Below are 22637 nucleotides of genomic sequence, written 5' to 3'. Positions count from 1 at the left end.
ATTACTCAAATTCACACGAAGCCAGAATAGTAGGAGAGCTATGATTTTCCAGAATCTAAGCTCTTAGTCCTGGTAAGTGCCTAGATCTGAGAGAGAAACAAATAAAATAAGGCTGAAAGGTATATAGGAACTAGGTAATGAAGCTCCTCATAGACAGTTTTAAAGACTGTAGATGTTAAAGAACAACAGCAAGGCAGTGATGTATTATTAAACTTGAAAATGATCATTTTGCGTGCATGTTGGGAAATGAATTTAAGGGGACCAAAAGTTAATACAGGAAGATCTGTTAGAAAGCTATAGAGTGGTCCTCATGATTGGTCAACAGAAACTAATAGAATTCTATAGCTGAAACTACCATTTAGTAATCACTTTTGAAAATCCAGATGCACATTAGAAATATCTTGGAAATTTTTAAAAAACACAAATGCCCAGGTATTACTTTTTTCCCCAAAACTCCAGATGTGATTCTAATGAGCAGCCATGTTTAAGAACAACTGGACTATATGATGATCTTTTATATCTAGTTTTACTGTTTCTATTTCATATTCAGTTCTCCCATTTCATTTACTTGGTTTTCCAATCTTGTCTCATTTTTTGTTGTTCTTTCTCAAGCCTTTATCAAGTGTAGTAGAAAAGCTTTTGTAAACATACATACATATATATATATATATGTATAATATATATTTTAGAAAATATGAATTTTTGCTTAGCTAAAAAATTTATGACATTTTGGCTCCACTTGTTTGACTAAGTATGAACAGAATGCTAGATTTCTAATTTATATTCACTCAAAACTTTGATATAGTCCCATTTATTCTGGCATCTAGTATTACTGCTAAAAGTCTAGAAAGCTTATTATTTTAGTGATTTTTTTAATAGTTTTTTGAATGCTTGAAACTCTGAGAATATAAAGAAATACTATGTTGTTAAAAAAAACAAACAACCAAAAAGAAATTAACATGTGATACAGTAACTATAGATTTGGTTCAAATTTCACAAAATTTTATGCTAGAGTCCATTATTAGTCTTCATATCTTACTCAAGATTCCACATTGTATTTAGTTGCATTGAGCATGAAACAAATTCTGATAAATTCTTTTCATTTTTATTGTTACAAATATTTTCTAATTTTCCTTATTATGGTTTCTTAGATACACCCATCATTTAAAAGTCATCATTTAATTTCCAAATACATGGGTTTTTTAAAGTATCCTTGATATTAATTTCTAATTTTGATATTCTCATTTACATGCTTTCTTCTCTGCAATCACCCTCTGTGTTTTTCTAATCTTTTAACTTCATTGAGGCTTTTGATGGCTAAGTCAAAGATCTCTCTTTGTAAATATCACATTACACTTGAAAATGTATAGGTTATTTTTTCTTTTTTGTGTAGGTTATTTTCAAATATCTTCTGATATTGATTCCTAACATAATTCCACAGTGATAAGAGAACAGACTCTGTATGATTTCAAAACTTTTAGACCACGAAACTTTTGCACCTCATTTTACATCCCTGGATATGTTACAGAGTCTCTTGGTTTATAGTCTATGGGAACTTCAATAGAACTTGTATCCTACTGTTGTGTGAAAATTATATGAATCTTAATTATGTTGAATTGGTTCACAGTGCTTTTCTATTCTACTATATCCTTCTACTTTTCTGCCTATTCACTCTATTAATTTTTGAGAGTTTGATATTGAAACTCCAACTAAAAATCTTAATTTATCTACTTAAAAAAATAATTGTAATATATAGTGGGACTATATAACTTTGTTTTGTATTTTCCAAGTCTCCTGTAAATGTGTTATCATACTTTCATAATTTAAAAAATTAAAAAAAAAAGAGAGAGCTATAGAGTGATCCATATGAGACGAGTCTTAAACTAGGATGGCAATATTAGAGATGGAGAGAGTATAAATTCCAAAAGTATTTATGAAATAGTCTACAGGACTTGGTGATTGACTGGATTGGGTGGTGAGAGTGACTCCCCAAGATGGATTCTCTGATGATGAGCAAGATGTGCATGCTGCCTGAAAGTTTTCTTGCACTCCTTACATTCATAGGGTCTCTCTCCAGTATGAATTCTCTGGTGTTGGGCAAGGGATCCACAGTAACTAAAAGCCTTTCCACAAACATTACATTCATAAGGCTTCTCTCCAGTATGAACTCTCTGATGTTGAGTAAGGGATGAATCATTGCTAAAAGCCTTCCCACATTTAATACATTCGTAGGGTTTCTCTCCAGTATGAACTCTCTGATGTTGAGCAAGGTAGGCAATCTGGCTGAATGCTTTCCTACATTGCTGACATTTATAAGGTTTTTCTCCAGTATGAATTCTCTGATGTTGAGCAAGGTGTGAATTCTGGCTGAAAGCCTTCCCACATTCCTTACATTCATAGGGTCTCTCTCCAGTATGTATTCTCTGATGTACAGTAAGGTATGCACGAAGGCTAAATGCTTTCCCGCAGACATTACATTCATAAGGTTTCTCACCAGTATGAACTCTCTGGTGTTGAGCAATAGATGATCTATTGCTAAATGCTTTCCCACATTCAATACATTCATAGGGTTTCTCTCCAGTATGGACTCTCTGATGTTGAGCAAGGTAAGCAAACTGGCTGAAGGCTTTCCTACACACTTTGCATTCATAAGGTTTTTCTCCAGTATGAACTCTCAGGTGTTGAACGAGGTGTGCATTCTGACTGAAGGCTTTCCTACATTCCTTACACTCATAAGGTTTTTCTCCAGTATGAATCCTCTGATGTTGAACAAGATTTGATCTCTGGCTGAATGCTTTCCCACATTCTACACATTTATAGGGTTTCTCTCCAGTATGAATTCTTTGATGAAGAGTAAGGGATGAGCTCTGGCTGAAAACTTTTTCACAGTCATTACATTTCAAAAGTTTCTTCTCTGTGTAGATACTCTTGGGCTTAATGCCAACTAATTTTTTTTTAAAGCTTTTATGTGTGTTATGTTTATGTATTTTCTCCTCTTTGGGGATTATCTGATGTGTATGAAATAGTGTGTTGGAATGGAAACTTCTCCAAGTTTTGTTATATTCTTGTACTTTTTCATCAACAGGGACTTCTTCATGAGTGATTGTCTCTTCCTTGAAACATGCTTTCTGATTCATTGGTTGCCCTTCAAGATGGCCCTCACATTTCCATTCTTCTTTCAAACTGGAGTACTCAAGGCCATAGCTTGTAAGTTTTTCTATTACCTTCTGAGATGATTGTGGTTCATAAATGTCCTGCTTTGGGGTTAATTCTTCAGTCTCACACATAGATTCCCAATCTGAAAAATAATAATAATAAAAAATTCTCCTCTGTTAAGTACAAGAAAGTACATTTATAAAAGTGCATCCTAAAGTATGTGAATTTAACAGCAAATAAGACCCACAAGGACACTGGTTTTTGTAGTTCTGAAGAGTGCAAAAACAATAACTGAAAGTAAGTCATGGAGTAACTGGAGGAGGAGAGTGGAGAAGACTCTTGAGAGTCCCTTGGACTGCAAAGAGGTCAAACCAGTCAGTCCTAAAGGAAATCAACCCTGAATATTCATTGAAAAGACTGATACTGAAGCTCCAATATGTTGGCCATCTGATGTGAGAGCCGACTCACTGGAAAAGACCCTGATACTGGGAAAGATTGAGGGCATGAGAAGGGGGCAACAGAGGATGAGATGGTTGGATGGCATCACTGACTCAATGGACATGAGTTTGAGCAAACTCCAGGAGATGATGAAGGACAGGGAAGTCTGATGTGCTGTTGTCCACGGTGTCACAAAGAGTTGGACACGACTGGGTGGCTGAACCACAACAACAAACTCGAGGAGGAATGATTAGAATTATAAGGAAATCAATACAGTAAATCATAGGTCAAGAAGGATTTGTGTAGGTGGTTGGAGCTGGTTATAATTTTATGCATGTATGAATAATACAGGAACTGAAATAATCTCTACTCTTACAGTTACTTCTTTCAAGAACATTCATTGATCCTTGTGCCAGGTACAAGTTTTGAAAGAAATGAAGATCCTTACCTTCATGGATCTTACATTCTTACATTCTTGGGGAGACCAGAAATAAATGCTAAATAAGTAAATTTTATTGTATGTTAGAAGGTACTAAGTGCTATGGAAAAAGAAAAGCACGATAAGAGAGATCAGGAGTGATGGTGAAGTCAAAGGAGGGGATCATTAATAAGTTAACACTGAAGCAAAGAATTGAAGGAAATGAAAGTGTTAGTCACTTAGATAGTCAGAGAAAGAACATTCTGGACAGAAGTAACAGCCTAAAAGCAAAGGCATGTTTGGTTTTTTTGAGGAATAACAAGAAGGTCAATGTGGCTAGAGAGGGCTGAGATGAAGTCAGAGGTAAAGGATAATTAGATTATTTAAGCTTTATAGGCTTCCTAAGGAACTTGGCTTTTACTCTGAGTGAGATGGAGAGCCACTGAAGTGGTATGAGTACAGAAGTGACATCTAGTTACAGTTTAATGAAATTACTGGAAGGTGGAGAGCAAGAGGAGAAGAAAAGGGACCTACTATTGTAGCAATCAATGTGAGAAATAATAATTATTTAGACCAGAGAGGAATCAATGAAGATATAAAGAGGTGGTCAGATTCTATTTAATTTTTCCTCTTGGAAAGGCCAAGAAGATATCCTGACAGATTGGATATAGAACGTAACAGAAAGAGATAAGACAAACATGCCTTCCAAGTTTATGGTTTGAACAGTGGAAGGATGGAACAGCCATCAACATTGGCCAGTGAACCCTCCCACACCGTTGACAGAGAACAAACTAGTAAGGAGAGGGACACAGGGGGAGGCAAGATAGGGGCAGAGGATTTAGAGGTACGAACTGCCTTGCATAGAACAAGCTACAAGGATATATTGTATAAAGCAGAGAATATAGACAGTATTTTATAATTACTATAAATGGAGTATAACTTATAAAACTATGTTGTATACCTTAAACTAATATAATACACTAAATCATCAACTATGAGTGCATGCTCAGTTGCAAAGTTGTGTCCAACTTTTTGCAGCTCCATGAACTGTAGCCTGCTAGGCTCCTGTGTCCATGGGATTTCCCAGGCAAGAATACTGGAGTGGGTTGCCATTTCCTTTTCCAGGGGATGTTCCCAACCCAGGGATCAAAACCGTGTCTCTTGCATTGGCAAGCAGATTCTTTATCCTGGAACCACCAGGGAAGCCCACACTAAATCAACTATACCTCAAAAAAAGAAAAAAGAAGTCGACTCGAGATTTTTAAATTGGGAGTTGCTAGCATATAGATGGTATTTAACAAGACTATATTATCAAGAGAATGAGCATATATAGAAGAAAAAGGAGCAAAGGAATAAACCCCAGAGCACTCCAACATAAAGATATTCAGGAAAAGAGGAGAAACCAAAAGATATTAAGAAGGGCAAATGTAAGCAAGAAAAAATCAGAGGTGATAACATTAATACCACATGATATTAAAGGTTATAATAAAAATCAACTTGCTCAATGATTTATACTGAAAAAGAATAAAATACACTTTCACAATAACATACACAGTTTGGAATATATTATTAAGAAATGACACAAAGGGAATACTCTGGCTGTCTAGGGGTTAGGATTCCATGCTTTCACTGTGAAGGGTCAGGTTCAATCCCTGGCCAGGGAACTACAATCTTGGAAACCACACACAGCAGATAAAAATAAGAAAGAAATGTCATGAAAATAATTAATAAAACAATGGCTAATAACAGTAACCATTAATAAGAATTATCTTTCTTTATATATAAAGTATACATTAGGACAAGCAAAACACCACATAGATAAATAAAAGGCACATAATAGAATATAGAAGCTATATGGGAAAGTATTATACTATTTATACTTCTTTTTCAAATAAGAATATTATCTTGCAATTTTAGAATCAATTTTAAAAAGCAACAGAAGAAAGCATAAGGAAAAAACTTTACAATTCTAATAAGGGACCACCCCCTAAAAACTGAATAAATGGAGAAGATGCACACCTTGCTTTTTATATATGAGAAACCAACATGGTAAAGCTACAAAATCTCATTAAATTTACTTATTATGTTCATTCAATTACAGTCAGAGCCTACTGTAATTTCTTAAAAGAACTGTGCAATAATGAATGTGGCAGGCCTTTGTCCCTGTTTCCCAAGAGGTAACCTTTAAGTCATCTGAACTCCTGGAAGGAGGTCTTTGTTATTCATGGTGAGCCTCTTGGACCGCACCTGATAGTTAACACTAACAAGGTGACTCATGATGACTCCTTAGGTAGTTCTTGCTAAGGAGATAACTCAGGCTGGAGGCAAACCATGTTGGAAAGACCAACCATATGATCAGAGGGTTGGAGCTTTGAGCCACCATATCAGTCTGACTTTTGGGAAAGGAAGAAAGGCTTGGAGATTGAGTCACCTTGGGTAATGATTCACTCAGTCATGCCTCCATACTGAAACAAAACAAAACCAACCTCCCCCTGCCACCCCACCCCCGCCAAAACACAAAACACTCTGGATACTGAAGCTCAAGAGAGTTTCCCTGGCTGGTAATATTCTTTTGAATACTGAGATGCCTGATGGGCCCTTATGACAACTGAAACCTTACATTTGCAACTCTCCCAGCCTTCCACCTTTGGTGCCTCTCCTTTTGGCTAATTCTGATCTGCAGTCTTTGTTACAGTAAAAGTGTAATCATAATAATATGCTTGAGTTCTGTGAGTCATTCTAGTGAATTATCAAACCTGAGGGTGACTGTAGGCATTCTCAAATGTGCAGCCAGCTGGTCAGAAATGAGGGTGGCCCCAAGGATGCCCCAACTTGCAGCTGGTGTCTGAAATAAGCACAGTCTTATGGAATGCTGTTCTTTCAGATTTTTACAGTTTGGCAAACTCATTGCAAGAATTTTTTTCTTTTTTTGAGGAAATTCCCTGGTGGTCCAGAGGTAGCACTTAACACTTTCTCTAACATGGGCCTAGGTTCAATCCCTGGTCGGGGAACTAAGATGCTGTGAGCCAAACAGTATGGCCAAAACAAAAATATTGTGACTTAAAAAAAAAAAATTCTTTTTAATTCTAAAGTACACCAAAAAATATACATGAATCTAGGATAGACTATATGTTAGCCCATAAAACAATCTTAATAAATTTTCAAAGATTTAAATAATACTAAGTATCTTTTTTAATCATAATGGACTGAAACTATAAATCAATAGCAACATAAAAACTGGAAAATCCACAAATACATGGAAATTAAACAGCACACATTTATACAACCAGTGGGTCAAAGAAGAAATCACAGAGGAATTTTAAAATATCTTACAACAAATGAAAATAAAAATGCAACATACCAAAATTTATGGGATGCATCAGAAATAGTTAAAGCTGTGAAATTTTACATCACAAAAGAAGAAAAATATCAAATAAATATTAACAAACTAGAAAAAGAGCAAACTAAACCAAATGTAGAAGAAGAAAAAGTAACAAAGATTCAAGCAGAGATAAACCAAACAGAAAATTTAAAAAGCAATAGAAAGAATCAATTAAACCAAGAGTTTGTTTTTCAGTAAGATCAACAAAACTGATGAACCTTTAGACTGACTAACTAAAAAGAGCAATTCAACTGAAGTCAGAAATTACTCCAGTCAGAGCAATTAGGCAAGAAAAGCAAATAAAAAGCACTGAAATTAGAAAAGAGGAAATAAAATTATTTCCGTTTGTAGACAACATGATCTTACACATAGACATTCTTAAGACTCCACAAAAGAAAAACAAACACTTTTTATAACAAACCCAGCACAGAATCAGAATACAAAGTCAACACACACTAGTCAGTTGCATTTCTATACATTAACAATGAATAATCTGAAAAGAAAATTAAGAAAACAACTCCATTTACCACAGCAACAGAAAGAATAAAATACTTCAGAATTAATCAAGGTGAAAGACTTATACAATGAAAACTATAAAACATTGGTGAAAGAAATTAAAAGGTAACTGTAAATAAATGGAGACATCCTGTGTTCATGGATTAGAAGTTAACACTGTTAAGATGTCCACACTACCCAAAGCTATCTACAGATTCAATGCAATACCTATCAAAATCCCAGTGATTTCTCCAGAAATAGAAAAATCAATCCTAAAATTCATATGTAATCTTAATGGACTCTGAATAGTCAAAAGAATCTTGAAAAAGAAAAAGGTAGTTGGAGGTGTCACACTTCTGATTTCAAAACATATTACAAAGCTACAGTACACAAAGCACTGTGATATGACATAAAGATATATAATATGTACATATATATACATACCCTAATGGAATAGCAAATAGAGAGCTCAGAAATAAATCCTTATATATAGTGTCAAATGATTTTTGATGAGTGTGCCAAGACCTTTCCATGGGGAAAAGGACAGGCTTTTCAATAAATGATGCTAGAAAAATTAAATATCCACATGCAAAACAAAGAAGTTGTTACACCACACATAAAAATTAACTCAAAATGGATAAAAGACTTAACCTAGAACTTAAAACTAAAATACTCTTAGAAGGAAACACAGGGAAAAATCTTCATGACATTATATTTAGCAATGATTTATTGGTTATGATACCAAAAGCATAGGTAATAAAAGAAAAAATAGACAAATTGAACTTCATGAAAATTAAAGACTTGCTGTGCATAAAGGACACAATTAACAGAGTGAAAGGCAACCCACAGAGATTACGGGAGAAAATATTTGCCAATTATGTATCTGAAAAGAGGTTAATATTCAGAATACATAAAGAACTGCTAAACTCAACAATAACACAATTAGATTATGAGACTGGACAAAAAAATGTTTAGCTATATACTGTTCACAAAAGAAACACATAGAAAGTAAGAGAGTAAAGGAGTGAAGAAAACTACACTAAAGAAATAGTAACAAAAGCAGGCATTTATAAAGTTCTATCAAGCTAAATAGTTAAGGGAAGAACCATCACTAAAGAGTAATAATAACAGAAGAATTCACCAAAAGATAATCTTTCTGGGATTACCAGAAAGATAATCCCCAAAACATATTATAAAACACTTTCATAATACTGCTCAAGGAGACTTTTTAAAAAAATCAGTAGACTCAGAATTGACCAGCACAATTAAATAAGCTTCATTCAATGAATATATATCAAATGCTGTACTACACAAGCAGCAGACATTTTCCAGAACACACAATTTATCAAAATTTACTCCCTAGACATAAAATAGGCTTCAAAGTACTTCAAAGCATGCATATTAAACAGACCGTATCCTCCACCTGCAATGTAGTTAAAACAAAAACTTAAATTTGGAACTCAAAGCTTCTAAATAATTCATGGTCAAGAAAAAAAAAATCAGTGAAAATTAGAAAATGCTAAGATATACCTGATAACAAAAATACTACGTATCAAAACATGTGGACTATATTCCTAACATAGTCTTAAATGCTTAGAAAAGAGAAAGCCTCAAAAACACTGAATTATCTAAATTTAAAAGCTAAAAAAAAAAAAAAAAAAAGACTTCCCTGGTAGTATAGTGGATTTGAATCTCCCTGCCAATACAGAGGACATGGGTTTGATCCCTGGTCCAGAAAGATTCCACATGCCTTGGAGCAACTAAGCCTGTGTGCCACAACTACTAAGCCAGTGCTCTAGAGCCTGTGAGCTGCAACTACCGAGCCCACAAACCACAACTACTGAAGCCAGTGCGTTCTAAGGCCCACAAGCCCCAGCACTGAGCCCACATACTCCGACTACTGAGCCTGTGTGCCTAGAGCCTGTGCTCCGCAAGAAGAGAAGCCACTACAACAAGGAGCCTATACACAAAAATGAAGAGAAGCCCCACTCACCCCAATCAGAAAAAGGCTGCACGCAGCAACAAAGGCCGAGCACAACCAAAAATAAAATAAACAAAATTTTTATAAATATTTTAAAAGAAAGAAAATAGCATAAAAATGTAGGAGGAATAAAACAGAACTACCTGACAAAAATCTAAAGATAAATTAGAGATAATCAGTGAGGTAAAAAATGTCTGAAAACATGGAGAAGGAAATGGCAACCCACTCCAGTACTCTTGCCTGGAAAATCCCATGGACCAAGGAGCCTAGTAGGCTACAGTCCATGGGGTCGCAAAGAGTCGGACACGACTGAGGAACTTCACTTCATGGCAAAATGTCTTGTGTGAAACATGTTTTTCTTAATTTCCATGAAACAACATTCTGCAGTCTAATAAAACTTTTATCTACTGTACAGAGAAAACACACACACACACACACAAAAGTCTGAAAACATTAATAAGTTTAAAGATTTGTTTCTCTCTTTTTAGAAGGAAAAATAGGTCATGATTACATATACCGCTGCTGCTGCTGCTAAGTCACTTCAGTCGTGTCTGACTTGTGCAACCCCATAGACGGCACTGGAATGGGTTGCCATTTCCTTCTCCAAGGCATGAAAGTGAAAAGTGAAAGTGAAGTAGCTCAGTCGTGTCCAACTCAGCGACCCCACGACCCCATGGACTGCAGCCTACCAGGCTCCTCCATCCATAGCATTTTCCAGGCAAGAGTACTGGAGCGGGGTGCCATTGCCTTCTCCGATGATTACATATACTACCAACTTTAGATAAGAGAAAATAATAACTTTAATAAATTTGAAAACTTACATGAGAAGTATAAATCTCTAGAAAAATACCATAACTCCACAACTATAGGAGAAATAAAAAATAGATTCTTATAACAGAAATTGAATTATTAAATTCTTTTCATACATTAAAAATACCAGGCCAACATGAACAAAGTTCTACCAGACATCCAAACACAAACATTTATTTTACCCAAAATCTTCTAAGGAAGAAAAAGATTTTATGATATTAGGACAACTTTGATTCTAAGATCTGACAAGGAGTACACAAAAGGAAAATTGAAGGCCAACCTCACTGACAAACACAGATGCAAAAAACCTAAAGAAAATATTGGTGGATAGCAACTAGCTATGAATGGAAAAGATAAAGATAGGTCTGTCTCAGGAATACAAGATGGGTTCAACATTAAAAATATAATTCACTACATAAAAAAGAAAACATCATCTAATCACCTACAGATATAGAAAAACATTTACTGAAATTCAAAAGCTTTCTATAATCAAAACTCTTAACAAATGGTAATGAAAGGGTATCTACCAGAAACCTTTAAACATCAGAATTATTAATAACAAAATATTACAGCACTTCCTAGGTGGCGCAGTGGTAAAGAACCTGTCTGCCAATGCAGGAGATGTGGGTTCAATCCCTGGGTCGGGAAGATCCCCTGGAGGACAGCATGGCAACCTACTCCAGTATTCTTGCCTGGAGAATCCCCATGGACAGAGGAGCCTCTTGGGCTTACAATTCATAAGGTCGCAAAGAGTCGGACACGACTGAAGTGACTTAGCATATACAAAGCACTTCAGTTGAGACTGGAAATTGATAAAAATACCTGCCATCACTACTTTGATTCATACTGTATTGGCGATCTAAGGATAATAGAAAAAAGAAATTAAGGATTAAGAATTTAAAGTGAAGAAACTGCCATTATTCACAGACATACCCACCCACAAAAAAAGAAAAGGAAATCTAAAAATTACTAATAGTAATGTGAGTTTTCCAATGTTGCTAGATATAAGGTCAAAATATAAAAGTCAACTTTATTTCTGTGTATGAGCAACAAACTGAAAACACAGAGAACGTTTAACATAGAAACAAAATTTAAATGTCTAGAAATTAATCTAATAGGAGATGTGTGTAGCCTTTATAGAGAAAATTATAAAACACATTGAAAGAATTTAAAAATCTAAGTAAATGGAAAAATAAACTATGTTTACAAATAGAAAAAAAAAAATCCAAAAGCAGTATGTAGAATAAATAAAATTTAAACCAAAAGCCAATAGCTTTTTGTTGTTTTCTGGTGGAAACTGACAAGCTGACCTAAACTTCAGTTAGATGTCCAAAGGGCAAATTCTGAAGAACAATAAAGAAGGTATAGGGACTTACTCTAACAAATATTCAGTTTTTACATTAAAATATTTTTTTAAGATAGTGTGGTACTTTCAAGAGAGAGGGGACATACGTATACCTGTGGCTGATTCACACTGATATATGGCAGAAACCAACACAATACTATAAAGCAATTATCCTCCAATTAAAAATAAATAAATTAAAAAAAAATAGTGTGTTACTGGCGAAAGGAAACAGAATCAATGGAATGCAACAGAGGTCAAAATCAGATTCATAAATATACTATTAGGTTGGCCAAAAAGTTCATTTGGGTTTTCTGTAGCATCTTACTAAAAATCCAAACAAAGATTTTGGCCAACCCAATATAACCTGATATATTAAGAGGTAACATTCAGGACAATAAGCAAAGAAAGCTCACTTCTTCAGTAAATGTCTAGGACACTTGATTTTCCATAAGGAGTAGAAATTAAATACTTCAATCTCAAACATCAATTTTTGGACTGTGGCACTAAATGTAAAGAAGATTCTTTAGAGGACAGTTTGAGAATACCCATATGACTTCAGAATACAAAAGGTTTCTTAAAATATCAAAAATCATAGGCTACACAAATCAAAACTACAATGAGATATCATCTCATACCTGTCAGAATGGTCATCATTAAAAAGACCAGAAATAACAAATGACGATGAGAATATGAAGAAAATGGAACCCTCCTACACTGTTGGTAGGGATGTAAATTGGTACAGCCACTATGGAAAACAGTACAGAGGTTCCTCAGAAAACTAAATGTGATCAGAAAACTACCATATGATCTAGTAATTCCATTCCTGGGTATATATCCAAAGAAAATGAAAACATTAATTCAAAAAGATACAAGCACCTCAGTGTTCATAGCAGCATTGTTTACAACAGCCTAACTGTTCATTAACAGATGAATGGATAAAGATATGACATACTGGGAGTGTAAGACTTGTGCTTTCACGACCATAGGCCCAGGTTTGAACCCTGATTAGGGAACTAAGATCCCACCAGTTGCACAGTGTGGCCAAATAAATAAATAAAAGCAACAAGGATATATTGTATAGCACAATACTGAATCACTGTGTCGTATACCTGAAATATATGTACATCAACAATACCTCATAAAAAAATATATATCTCTAAAACTGAACAAAGGACTGAGCAGGCACTTAACAGAAGAGGAAATCAAAATAGCCTTTTATAAATATAAAAACTCAATGAAAAATAGTGACTAAAATCAATATAGATGAATCGGAGAAAAATAATTTTGAGTTGAAAAAGTCAGAATTACCAGCACAATGTATTTCCATTTTCATATGAAGTTGAAAATATGCAAATATAAATATTTTGCTTAGGGATATATATGGCAAAACTACAAAGAAAAGTTAAGAAATGATAAGCAAATTTGTAGGATAATGGTTACCCTAGTGAGGGGTAGGGATGGGCCAAAGGTAGGGAGCGATACTAAGAAGGGACCCTCAAAGGCCTAAAATGGCACAGATAATCTTCTATTTCTTAAGTTAAGAAACAGTTTCATTTTTTGTTATATTATTACTTAAACTACATATTTAGGCTAATATATATTTATGTGTGTGTAATTTATATTTAATAATAATAATTAATAAAATTTAGCCATGTCTTCTTTGACACTACAGTTCCACATCAAAATTTTTTCTTAGAAATCTGAACAAGAACATAAAAGTTTGGGGAGAGGTAGTTGAGATGGGTGTGGAATGAGATGGGGAGTAGTATTGACAGAGATGTTTACAGGGACCCTAATTTTCTTCTGAACTTTAGTCTTCCATTTTACCTGAATGCATCCTAGGTCTGTATGAAAATCCTTCCTATACCACAAAGCTAAACTCTTAACCTCTTCTCTCTTAAATGTTTTCTAGCTTCTAACCTGTTTTTGTTAAAGACTATCTTCTCAATTAACCAGATTCCTCTCTCACCTCTCTGAGTTTCCTTTATATCAGCTTTCTTTTTATATATGCTGTTTACAGCTATATTGTATTTCTTCTACAAGCCTATCAATTATTTGATTTTTTACATTTTTGTATAACACCTTAGCATCTTGCAAGTACCCTGTTTAAAGTACAAATTCAATAATCTTGATTAAAAGAATGAATGAACTGACCACTAAGAGAAAAATGAGGCATTCAGAGATAAATTATGACTATTATAATACTAGTAGCTAACAGCTTTTGAGCTTATAATATGAGACAGGAACTGCTGAAAGCACTTTAAAAATATTATCCTAGTTTACAGATGAGAAAACAAAAGCACAGAGAAATTAAGTCAGTTGCTCAACTTTTCACTTCATGTAGGTGTCAGGGTTTGAACTTGTTACTTTAGTTACAGCTGTGCATAGAGCTCAAAAGGTCATCAGATTAGGAAAAGATTCTTTTTTTTTCCCTTTGGATGTTGAAAGCTTTATTTTGAAATTTCACGCAGACAGAAGATGGAGGGCCAGACACAGGGCTGAGGGAGGCTTGTGCACCTGAGCTTGGTAAAGACTGGAAGAGGGGACTTCCCTTGTGGTCCAGTGGTTAAGAATCTGCATTCCAATTCAATGGATGCAAAGATTCCATAGGCTGCGAAGCAGCTAAGCCCACACGCCACCACTACTGGGCCCCCAAGCTCTTGCGCCCAAGCTCTGAAACAAGAGAAACCCACATACCACAAGGAGAGGCCCGTGCACTGCAATAAGAGAAGCTCTTGAGCTGAAACTAGAGAAAGCATGTGTGCTGCAAAAGGACCCAGTTCAGCCAAAATTAAAACAAAACAGAACAAAAAGGCTGGAAGATGCTTATGAAACTAGAAAAGTAATGGGACTCAGAGAAGAGGGGGTAAAGTGGGCAAGGAGAGACAGTTCAGAATATCAGCTTTCGGAGAACCACCTCAAAGGACTCAAGTTTCTACTAAGACCTAGAACATTTGAGAGGAACATGCCAACAACAGAGTGAAGAGGTGCTACCTTTGAGTCAAGCTGGGCTGTACCCTGCAAAGGTTTTTGTCTGCCTATTTCCTCTTTACTCACCTGAGTACAAGTCTTTTGTCATCTCTCTCTTCGCCATCCAGGGCTCCTTCCCTTGTTCCAACAATAATATCACACTTGGTTTAGAAAAGCAAAGTCCTGCGTATATGAAAAGAAACCAAATTTGGTCATGCTGTAGATAACTGAGAACTCACATCCAATTATTTGATCACTGGGGAAGAGGGAGCTTAAAGTAAGCCAGAGAAAAATGTGATGAGGACATGCATACAATGGACAGGGAAGCTGAAACTTCCAACACAGATTAATAACAGACCCATTCACTGCCAACTCACAAATATTAACCTGTTACTTTGGCACAGGCAGCAGACATTCAACCAAGCACTACAGATGCTAACCCCCAAAATCACAATGATACCCTTATGAGTAGAAGCTCAGTTTTACAAAAGACATTCTTACCCAGTGATACCAAGATCCTGTAGTTCTCCAACATCACATTACTGTACAGATGCCTTTGAGAAGGATTTAGGCAATCCCACTCCTCTTGGGAGAAGTCTACAGCCACATCTCTGAAGGTCACCAACTCCTGAAATGAAATGAAATAACCTTATCTCTTCCCATACTCACCTCATTCATTCTGTCCCAGGCACACGGGGCCCGCAGATACACCTTCAGATGTGCAGAATGTTCCCCCCCAGGGCTTTTGTATTTCTCAGATCATTCTGTATAAAAATATCAATGTTCTTATCCCAGTTCCCTATTCCCCTAATCCTGCTTATTTTTAACCATGGTACTTAATTATTCTGTTATTTATTGTCTGCTCCCCACCTCCACTAAAATATAAAGTCCATGAGGGCAGAGTATGTTTTTGTTTTGGTCACTGCTATATCCCAGTTACAGAACAGTATCTGGCACACATGAGGCTTATTCAAATATTTGCTGAATAAACTGAATTAATGAATGAATGTTTTGCAAAAGTCAAGAAGCTATAAGAGGATTTAAAATGAGACCATAAAGTGCTTACTGTATCTCCCAAAATTGTATTATACCAAGCAAAACAAATCATCAATTCCATTAAAATGCAAATACTTTAATCCAGAATACTTAAAATTTTAAGTTGCCTGTTTTCTAATTGCATCACTTTACACACTGTTGTCTAATAATATGTGGTATTTAGAATGCCTTCTTAATTATTTTGAGCAGCCATTGCCTGCATTTTCTTAGCATCTCCTTGGTTTTCTTACATGAACTCATCTGACAGGGAAATGCAGTTTTTTTGTTTGCCCTCTCTGCATACTGGACCGTCTGAGTCAGTGTTCTAACTAATCCCTGATGGTCTCTGAGCTACTGTTCTACCAGACTCAGTAGTTATGTGCTTCAGGAATTTTTCGGTAGAATTGGTCCTATTAGGAGACTCTTGGTGTCACCTTTGTTATCTTAAAAGCTGGTCCCTTCGCTGAGGTTCTTAATTTTTTGAAAACTTGATGCTATTTCAGCTGAAAAAAATTGGCAAGACTATTTAAAAAATTGAGGGAAGCCATTTAAGAAATTGAAAAGTAATCACAAAACAACATTGGGTAGTTGTGACTTTCAGTTCTGTATCAGTTGAATTTTTGTGCTCTTTTCCCTGTGTACATGTGGTTCTATTTTTCTCCAATAAAACTTTTTATTTAAAAAAAAAGAAGAAAAGAAATGAGTCTTCCATTTATAATACTATTTTGGCCTACATGGGCTAAGTAAAGTTCTTAAAAACTTGGAGTTATGCTATGATTCAGCTGGATTCCAGGTTTCCATAATGTGACCATCTAATGAAAACTAATATACATACTGTGTTTGTGTGTGGGGATACATATACACATGTAAATTATTTTCTGGGTTTTTTTTACAAAATTAAAAGAGGTGAATCTGTCAAACCAAGAAGATTATTTTATTGGGCATTTTATTCAATTTTGTCATAGTTAAAAAAACTATCTACAAAATAAAGTTTGAACAAACGCTGGGAGATAGTGAAGGACAGAGAAGCTTGGTGTGCTGCAGCCCGTGGGGTCACAAAAAGTTGGACACAACTTAGAGACTGAGCAAGAAAATTAAGTATTCTTAAAGTGTTTTTCAACACTCAGTAACTTTTTTTAATGAAGTAGTTTGTGAATTTCTCCCTCTTTGACCTAGCAATAATATCCCTAATATATTGCAGAAATGTTCCTGTTTGGTTTGGTCATATAACATGCTTCCAAAAATGTTTTCCTTAGCTTACATAGATATGTATAATAAGCACATAAATTTTTTATATATGATATACATATTCTTCACTGAGTCCTTCATTTATACAGTCAATGAAAATAATTAGTGTCAATACAACAAGCTTAAATTCTAACCTTCAAATATCTGACCACTAACAAAGAACCTCTGAAAATATTTGACCTCTAACCAAATACTTGGTTTCAAAATCTATTCATAATTATAATCAAACCCGTCTAAAGAAACAGTTCCCTTGACCTTTTTGCCTTATAGACACATCATTCTCAGCAGAGAAGACAACTTCCCCCGAGGCCTTGTCATGTACTGACTGATTTATTTCTCACATCCCTTGTACTATAGCACGTGGAGCTGAGTTAAGTGACCCCTTAGCTCCTTATACCTGCTTTCAGACCACTGTCCACCCTCTTCCCTAAAATATACCTAGTTTTCCATCTCATGAAATCAGGCTGTAGCTGTGTATGATCCCTTCTTCTTTTAATTATCTGCCAGTTTCTGGTAGATACCAATTCTCTGTCATTCCTTGAACACTTTAGTATCCTGTCTCATTGTCACTTTCTCCAATGCTACTCCCATTACACATAATCTTTGCTCACTTCAATATTCATATAAATAACCCTTCCAACAACCTGGCCTCTCAGTTCTCTGACCCCACCTTCTCCAATAAGCTTGTCTTCCATACTTCTACAGTCACTTTCATGATCATGCCCTAGACCTTGTCATTATCAGTTAGTACCAACCCCCCATGATCTCAATTCTCCTACTCTCACTTTTACCTCCTATATTGCAATTTTTTTCCCCCTGGTACCCTAATCAGGATGGGCTTCCCAGTGGCGCTAGTGGTAAAGAACCCACCTGCCAATGCAGGAGACATAAGAGACATAGGTTCAAGCCCTGGGTTGGGAAGATCCCTTGGAGGAAGGCATGGTAATCCATTCCAGTATTCTTGCTGGGAGAATCCCATGGACAGAGTGAGAGGGTAACAGGCAGGAAGGCCAGGGGTCTCCAAATGGAGAAAATAGGCTGCAAGTGCCAGCCATTTTTATCTCTCTTAAGAGGCAGGAGGAAGCAAACTGGTGGTATTTTTTTTCCTTCTCTATACAAATTTAAAATGAGGTTTCCCTTAAAATGCTGTGTTGCCATGACACCTGGTTTCACCTGAAGCTAACTATTCTCAAACCTTGAGTTAACCAATACATTTTTTCTTATGGAAATGTTTGTCTTAAGCTATGTTAATGTACCCCAGACTCTGTCTGCAAGTTCAAATGGCTCAGAACCTACATGACAAACCTGTATGTTATACTCAGATATTGTTCCCCTAATCTATGTAAACGAAACTATTTGTGTGGTAATCTGCCCTTCTACAAGATTCAAGTCAATCGTTTTATGCCCTGGGATGAATTATCTGAGTTTTAAGACATTCCTTTCTTTTCATTAACAGACTACTAGTGACTATACAGGGATGGGGTCGCACAGAGTCGGACATGACTAAAGTGACTTAGCAGTAGCAGTAGTGACTATATAACATCCAGCTGAAGACTAGCAGGGGGGTACTCTTTCTGCCCCCTTCTGATGCCTGTGTCAGAAGCTTTCTCTATCTCCTTTATACTTTAATAAAACTTTATTACACAAAAGCTCTGAGCGATCCAGCCTCGTCTCTGGCCCTGGATTGAATTCGTCTTCTCCGGAGGCCAAGAATCCCGGCGTCTTATTGTTCAGCAACAACCTTTCAAGAGGAGCCTGGTGGGCTATAGTCTATGGGGTCGCAAAGAGTAGGACAGGACTGAAGTGACTTAGCATGCATACCCTTTGACCGCACTAGAACCTACAAATAATTAATCTTACATTTTCACTGCTCTTCATTCCCACATACCCTCACATCCTAGAACAACCATTTGTTATAATCATACCCAGGCATATACCCTCAACTTCTCTGCCCCCTTTTCACTTAACTATACTCATCTGGGCCACAGCCATCACTGAGCATACTTGGTTTCTGTACCCTGCACACCTTAATTTTTTTAGAGAAATCATTCTAATTGGTCTCATTTTAAATTCATGATCACTAACTTCAAGTGAACCACAATAATACATTTCTATCTACCTACATGATACAATTCTCTAGTCCATTCATTTCCCCCACCCTCCCAAATGACCATTTAATACTTTCTTCCCTCTCCTCACATCATCAATCCCTCCATCCTTACTCTCAGCTAAAAATCTTGCTTTGTTTCACTGGAAAAAAAACAAAAGCCATTTTAAGAGGATTTCCACAAATTCCCACAACATCTACACATTTACTTGCATGTGGGCCATATACTCTCTCTCTTTTTTAAATCTCTCTCTCTCTTTTTAATCTTTATTGCATTTGTTACAATACTACTTCTGTTTAATGTGTTGGTTTTTTGGCTGCAAGGCATGTGGGATCTTAGCTCCCCAATCAGGGATGCAATCCATACCCCCGGCATTGGAAGGTAAAGTCTTAACCACTGGACTGCCAGGGAAGTTCCTGGTCCATATACTCTAACTTGATCCTATTACTGTAAATGAACAGCCCTCTTACCTAGTAAAGGTCAACCTTCCATTTGTATCCTAGACCTCAAATTCTCTCAGCCCCTCAAGCAGTCTTCCAGCAATTCCTTCCTCTTTCCTCTTCATCTTCAATTTCCCTTTCTGCTGCATCTTTAAATCAGCCCAGACACATACCTGCCCTTAAAAAACCTTTTTGACTATAGTTTTTCCTCCAGTTACCACCTATTTCTCTTCTTTCCTTACAGCTAAACTACGTGAAAGAGTTGTCTATACTTTTCATCACTTCTCTCCCTGTCCTGAAGAGGAATGACATAATGTGATGTGTAACAGGAACACTGTGGCTGCTCTGTTGAGAACAGACTAAAGACAGCATGGGTGGAAGTAGAGGGACAAGTTAAGAGAGCACAGCAATAATCCAGGTGAGGAATGATAGTTTACATCAGAATGGAAACTGGTGGTAGTAAAAAGAGTTCAGGTTCTGGATATATTTTGAAGGTAGGACAACAATTTCCTGAGGGAAGACTTTTAGCTTGAACATCTTAGATGGGAAGTGTGTAAGAAATTTCTAATTGGTTTTCCTGTTTCTATCCTTGTCCCATTCAGTTTTTTTTCAATAGCAGCCAGAGTGATCCTATTAAATGGGAATCAGATCATGCCATTCCTATGCTCCAAAACTTCCAATGGCTCATTTCACTCAGTTTGAGAAATCTGAATTTGAGGTATCCATTCCACAATCAAATGAAGATGCTGAGTGGATAGCTGGATACATGAGTCTGGATTTCTGGAGAGAGTTCTGGGCTGTATACAGTTTGGTAGTTGTTGGCATATAGATGGTATGTAAAGCCATAAGACAGGGTGCAATCAACAAAGGAGTGAGTGCAGATAGAGCAGCAAAGAAGCCCTCTTAGTTAACAGGTACTTAGTAAAAAGTTTGTTGAATGAATGAACATCTGGATGGAGACTAGAATGAAGAAATTATTCTGTTGCTAGGGGAACAGCATTTTAGGCAGAGGGAACAGTAAGTGCAAGGCCATGAGTCCAGAATGTACTCAGTTCACTGCAAAGAAGTTAGCGTGGCTGCAACTGAGTGAAATACAGACAGAGTCAGAAAAATTATATGAGGTCACAGGGATAGCCAGGGACCAGATTATGTAGGGCCTTGTAGGTCAAGGCAAAGACTTCAGCATTTGTCCAGAATGAGGTGGGAATCCACTGGAGAGTTTTAAGAAGTGACATGATTGGTCACCCAGAAGTTTCAGCAGAAGGAAAATTAATGTCTGCCTGTTTTGAAAAAGGAGGAAAACACTTCAGGAAAGAGAAAACACCAACTCACCTGGTACATGGCTTTAAGAAGTCCAACAGCCATTCTTTAGTCCCCTTGACTCTTCTCCTGGGGAATGGCAGTGTCCTTAGATGAGTGAGATGGGGAAGAGAACATGAGAAACTAGGCTTTCCTTGCAGCATCCACAATCAGCAGCTGAGCATTTTTCTGCTTTTCATTCCTCTGTTGCACCCTTCCCTCCACTAGAAAGCATAATGGAGACCTAGGAATCTGCTTGCAAAGAATTTAACCTGTGCCCAAATCACTTCCTAATTCATTATTTTAACAAGAAATGTTCCAGATTTTACAATTAAAAACTCCAAGTGATGCAACCATTTGCATAAAGACACAGCTAATAAATAACAGTATCAAGATCAAATAAAGGTCTTTCTGACTCCACTTTCCTTCTCCTCTCCAGTAGGTAAGTGATTCTGTCTCCCCACCACTGCGCGGTTTGGGAGATCTTAGTTCCCTGACCAGGGATTGAACCCTGGCCAAGGCAGTGAAAGCATGTAGTCCTAACCACAAGACCGACAGGGAATTCCTAGGTCAGCGGGTTCTGAAACCGGGTGGCACACTGGCATCACCTGGCCAGCTTTAATAGATATTGGTGGCAGAAGAGTCTCATTCGGTCCCCCTGTTCCTAAACACACACACACACATACACTCACAGATTCTTAAAAACTACAGCGCCAACCACCATCTTGCACAGATCACAGTAGCCATGGGTACCGGCAGTTTCACCGTCACCCTCACCCATAGCCCCTAGTCGCAAATACTATGATGGTCTCACTCACACACTCCAGTCACAAAGAAGCCGAGGGCAGAGTAAAAAGAGAGGCAGAAACTATCCTTCTTCCTCAACTCAGTCTCACTCTCTGTGGCACCAACCATCGCTCACTCGCACACACATAGTCACATAGATATGATGTGTACAGGCACCGCGGGTGACAGGCTCACACACCGTAAGGTAACAACCACCGTCTCACACGAAGAGTCACACAGAAAGCCAGGGGGCCAACGTCCGGGTGACCCGCTTCCTTCCTACCTGCAGAACCGAACTGCCGGAAGACCAGGTCCCAGCCCGGAAGGCTCGCGTAACCTCTCCTCGGGCCCACCTCCCGGCCTGAATCGATGGAACCCAGCCTCCGCGGGCCCGGAAAGAGGCGACTCGGCCTCCGGAGGACACAAAGGGGCAACGGGCCCAGTGCTCGCGGGGGCCACTGGGAAATGTAGTCCTGACCAGAGGAAGCCTCGGCGCCCTGGAGTTCAACTGCCCTGGGAGTTTGTACCACCACCTCCTCTGTCCCAGCTTTTGCCAAGCGGACCTCTCCCTGGACTTGAAGGAGGAGCCTGGACGTCTCGATCGATTCCTCTCAGCTCTGAGGCTGGGTCCTCCACAGAGACTGCGTCGAGCGTCACCCTAAACGGTCGTGATTGAAGGGCGCAGGCATATGGAATCGGTCCACCTTCCTTAGCAACGCGTCAGAG

At 37.2% G+C, this 22637-nt stretch overlaps 1 protein-coding gene across 2 annotated transcripts; it reads right to left on the bottom strand.

Moving 5' to 3' along the window:
• Nucleotides 1–885: 885 nt before the first annotated feature.
• Nucleotides 886–22484, bottom strand: ZNF570 (zinc finger protein 570). 2 transcript variants are annotated; one of them, XM_043893103.1, is made up of 5 exons: nucleotides 22195–22484; nucleotides 21159–21233; nucleotides 15497–15623; nucleotides 15083–15178; nucleotides 886–3298 (listed from the first exon to the last, which is right to left on the bottom strand). In XM_043893103.1, exons 2-5 carry the CDS (start codon nucleotides 21189–21191, stop codon nucleotides 1944–1946), a joined length of 1611 nt encoding a protein of 536 aa, XP_043749038.1. In that variant the 5' UTR covers nucleotides 21192–21233; nucleotides 22195–22484; the 3' UTR covers nucleotides 886–1943. The 2 variants fall into 2 exon arrangements, with proteins under 2 accessions (XP_043749038.1, XP_043749045.1); XM_043893110.1 differs by having other exon boundaries at nucleotides 22111–22201.
• Nucleotides 22485–22637: the final 153 nt, after the last annotated feature.

Source organism: Cervus elaphus, chromosome 4 (assembly GCF_910594005.1).
Source record: "Cervus elaphus chromosome 4, mCerEla1.1, whole genome shotgun sequence".
In the NCBI taxonomy this organism is placed as follows: Eukaryota; Metazoa; Chordata; class Mammalia; order Artiodactyla; family Cervidae; genus Cervus; species Cervus elaphus.
The sequence above is the reverse complement of the archived record's forward strand: the minus strand, read 5'-3'. Positions and strand labels throughout refer to the sequence as shown.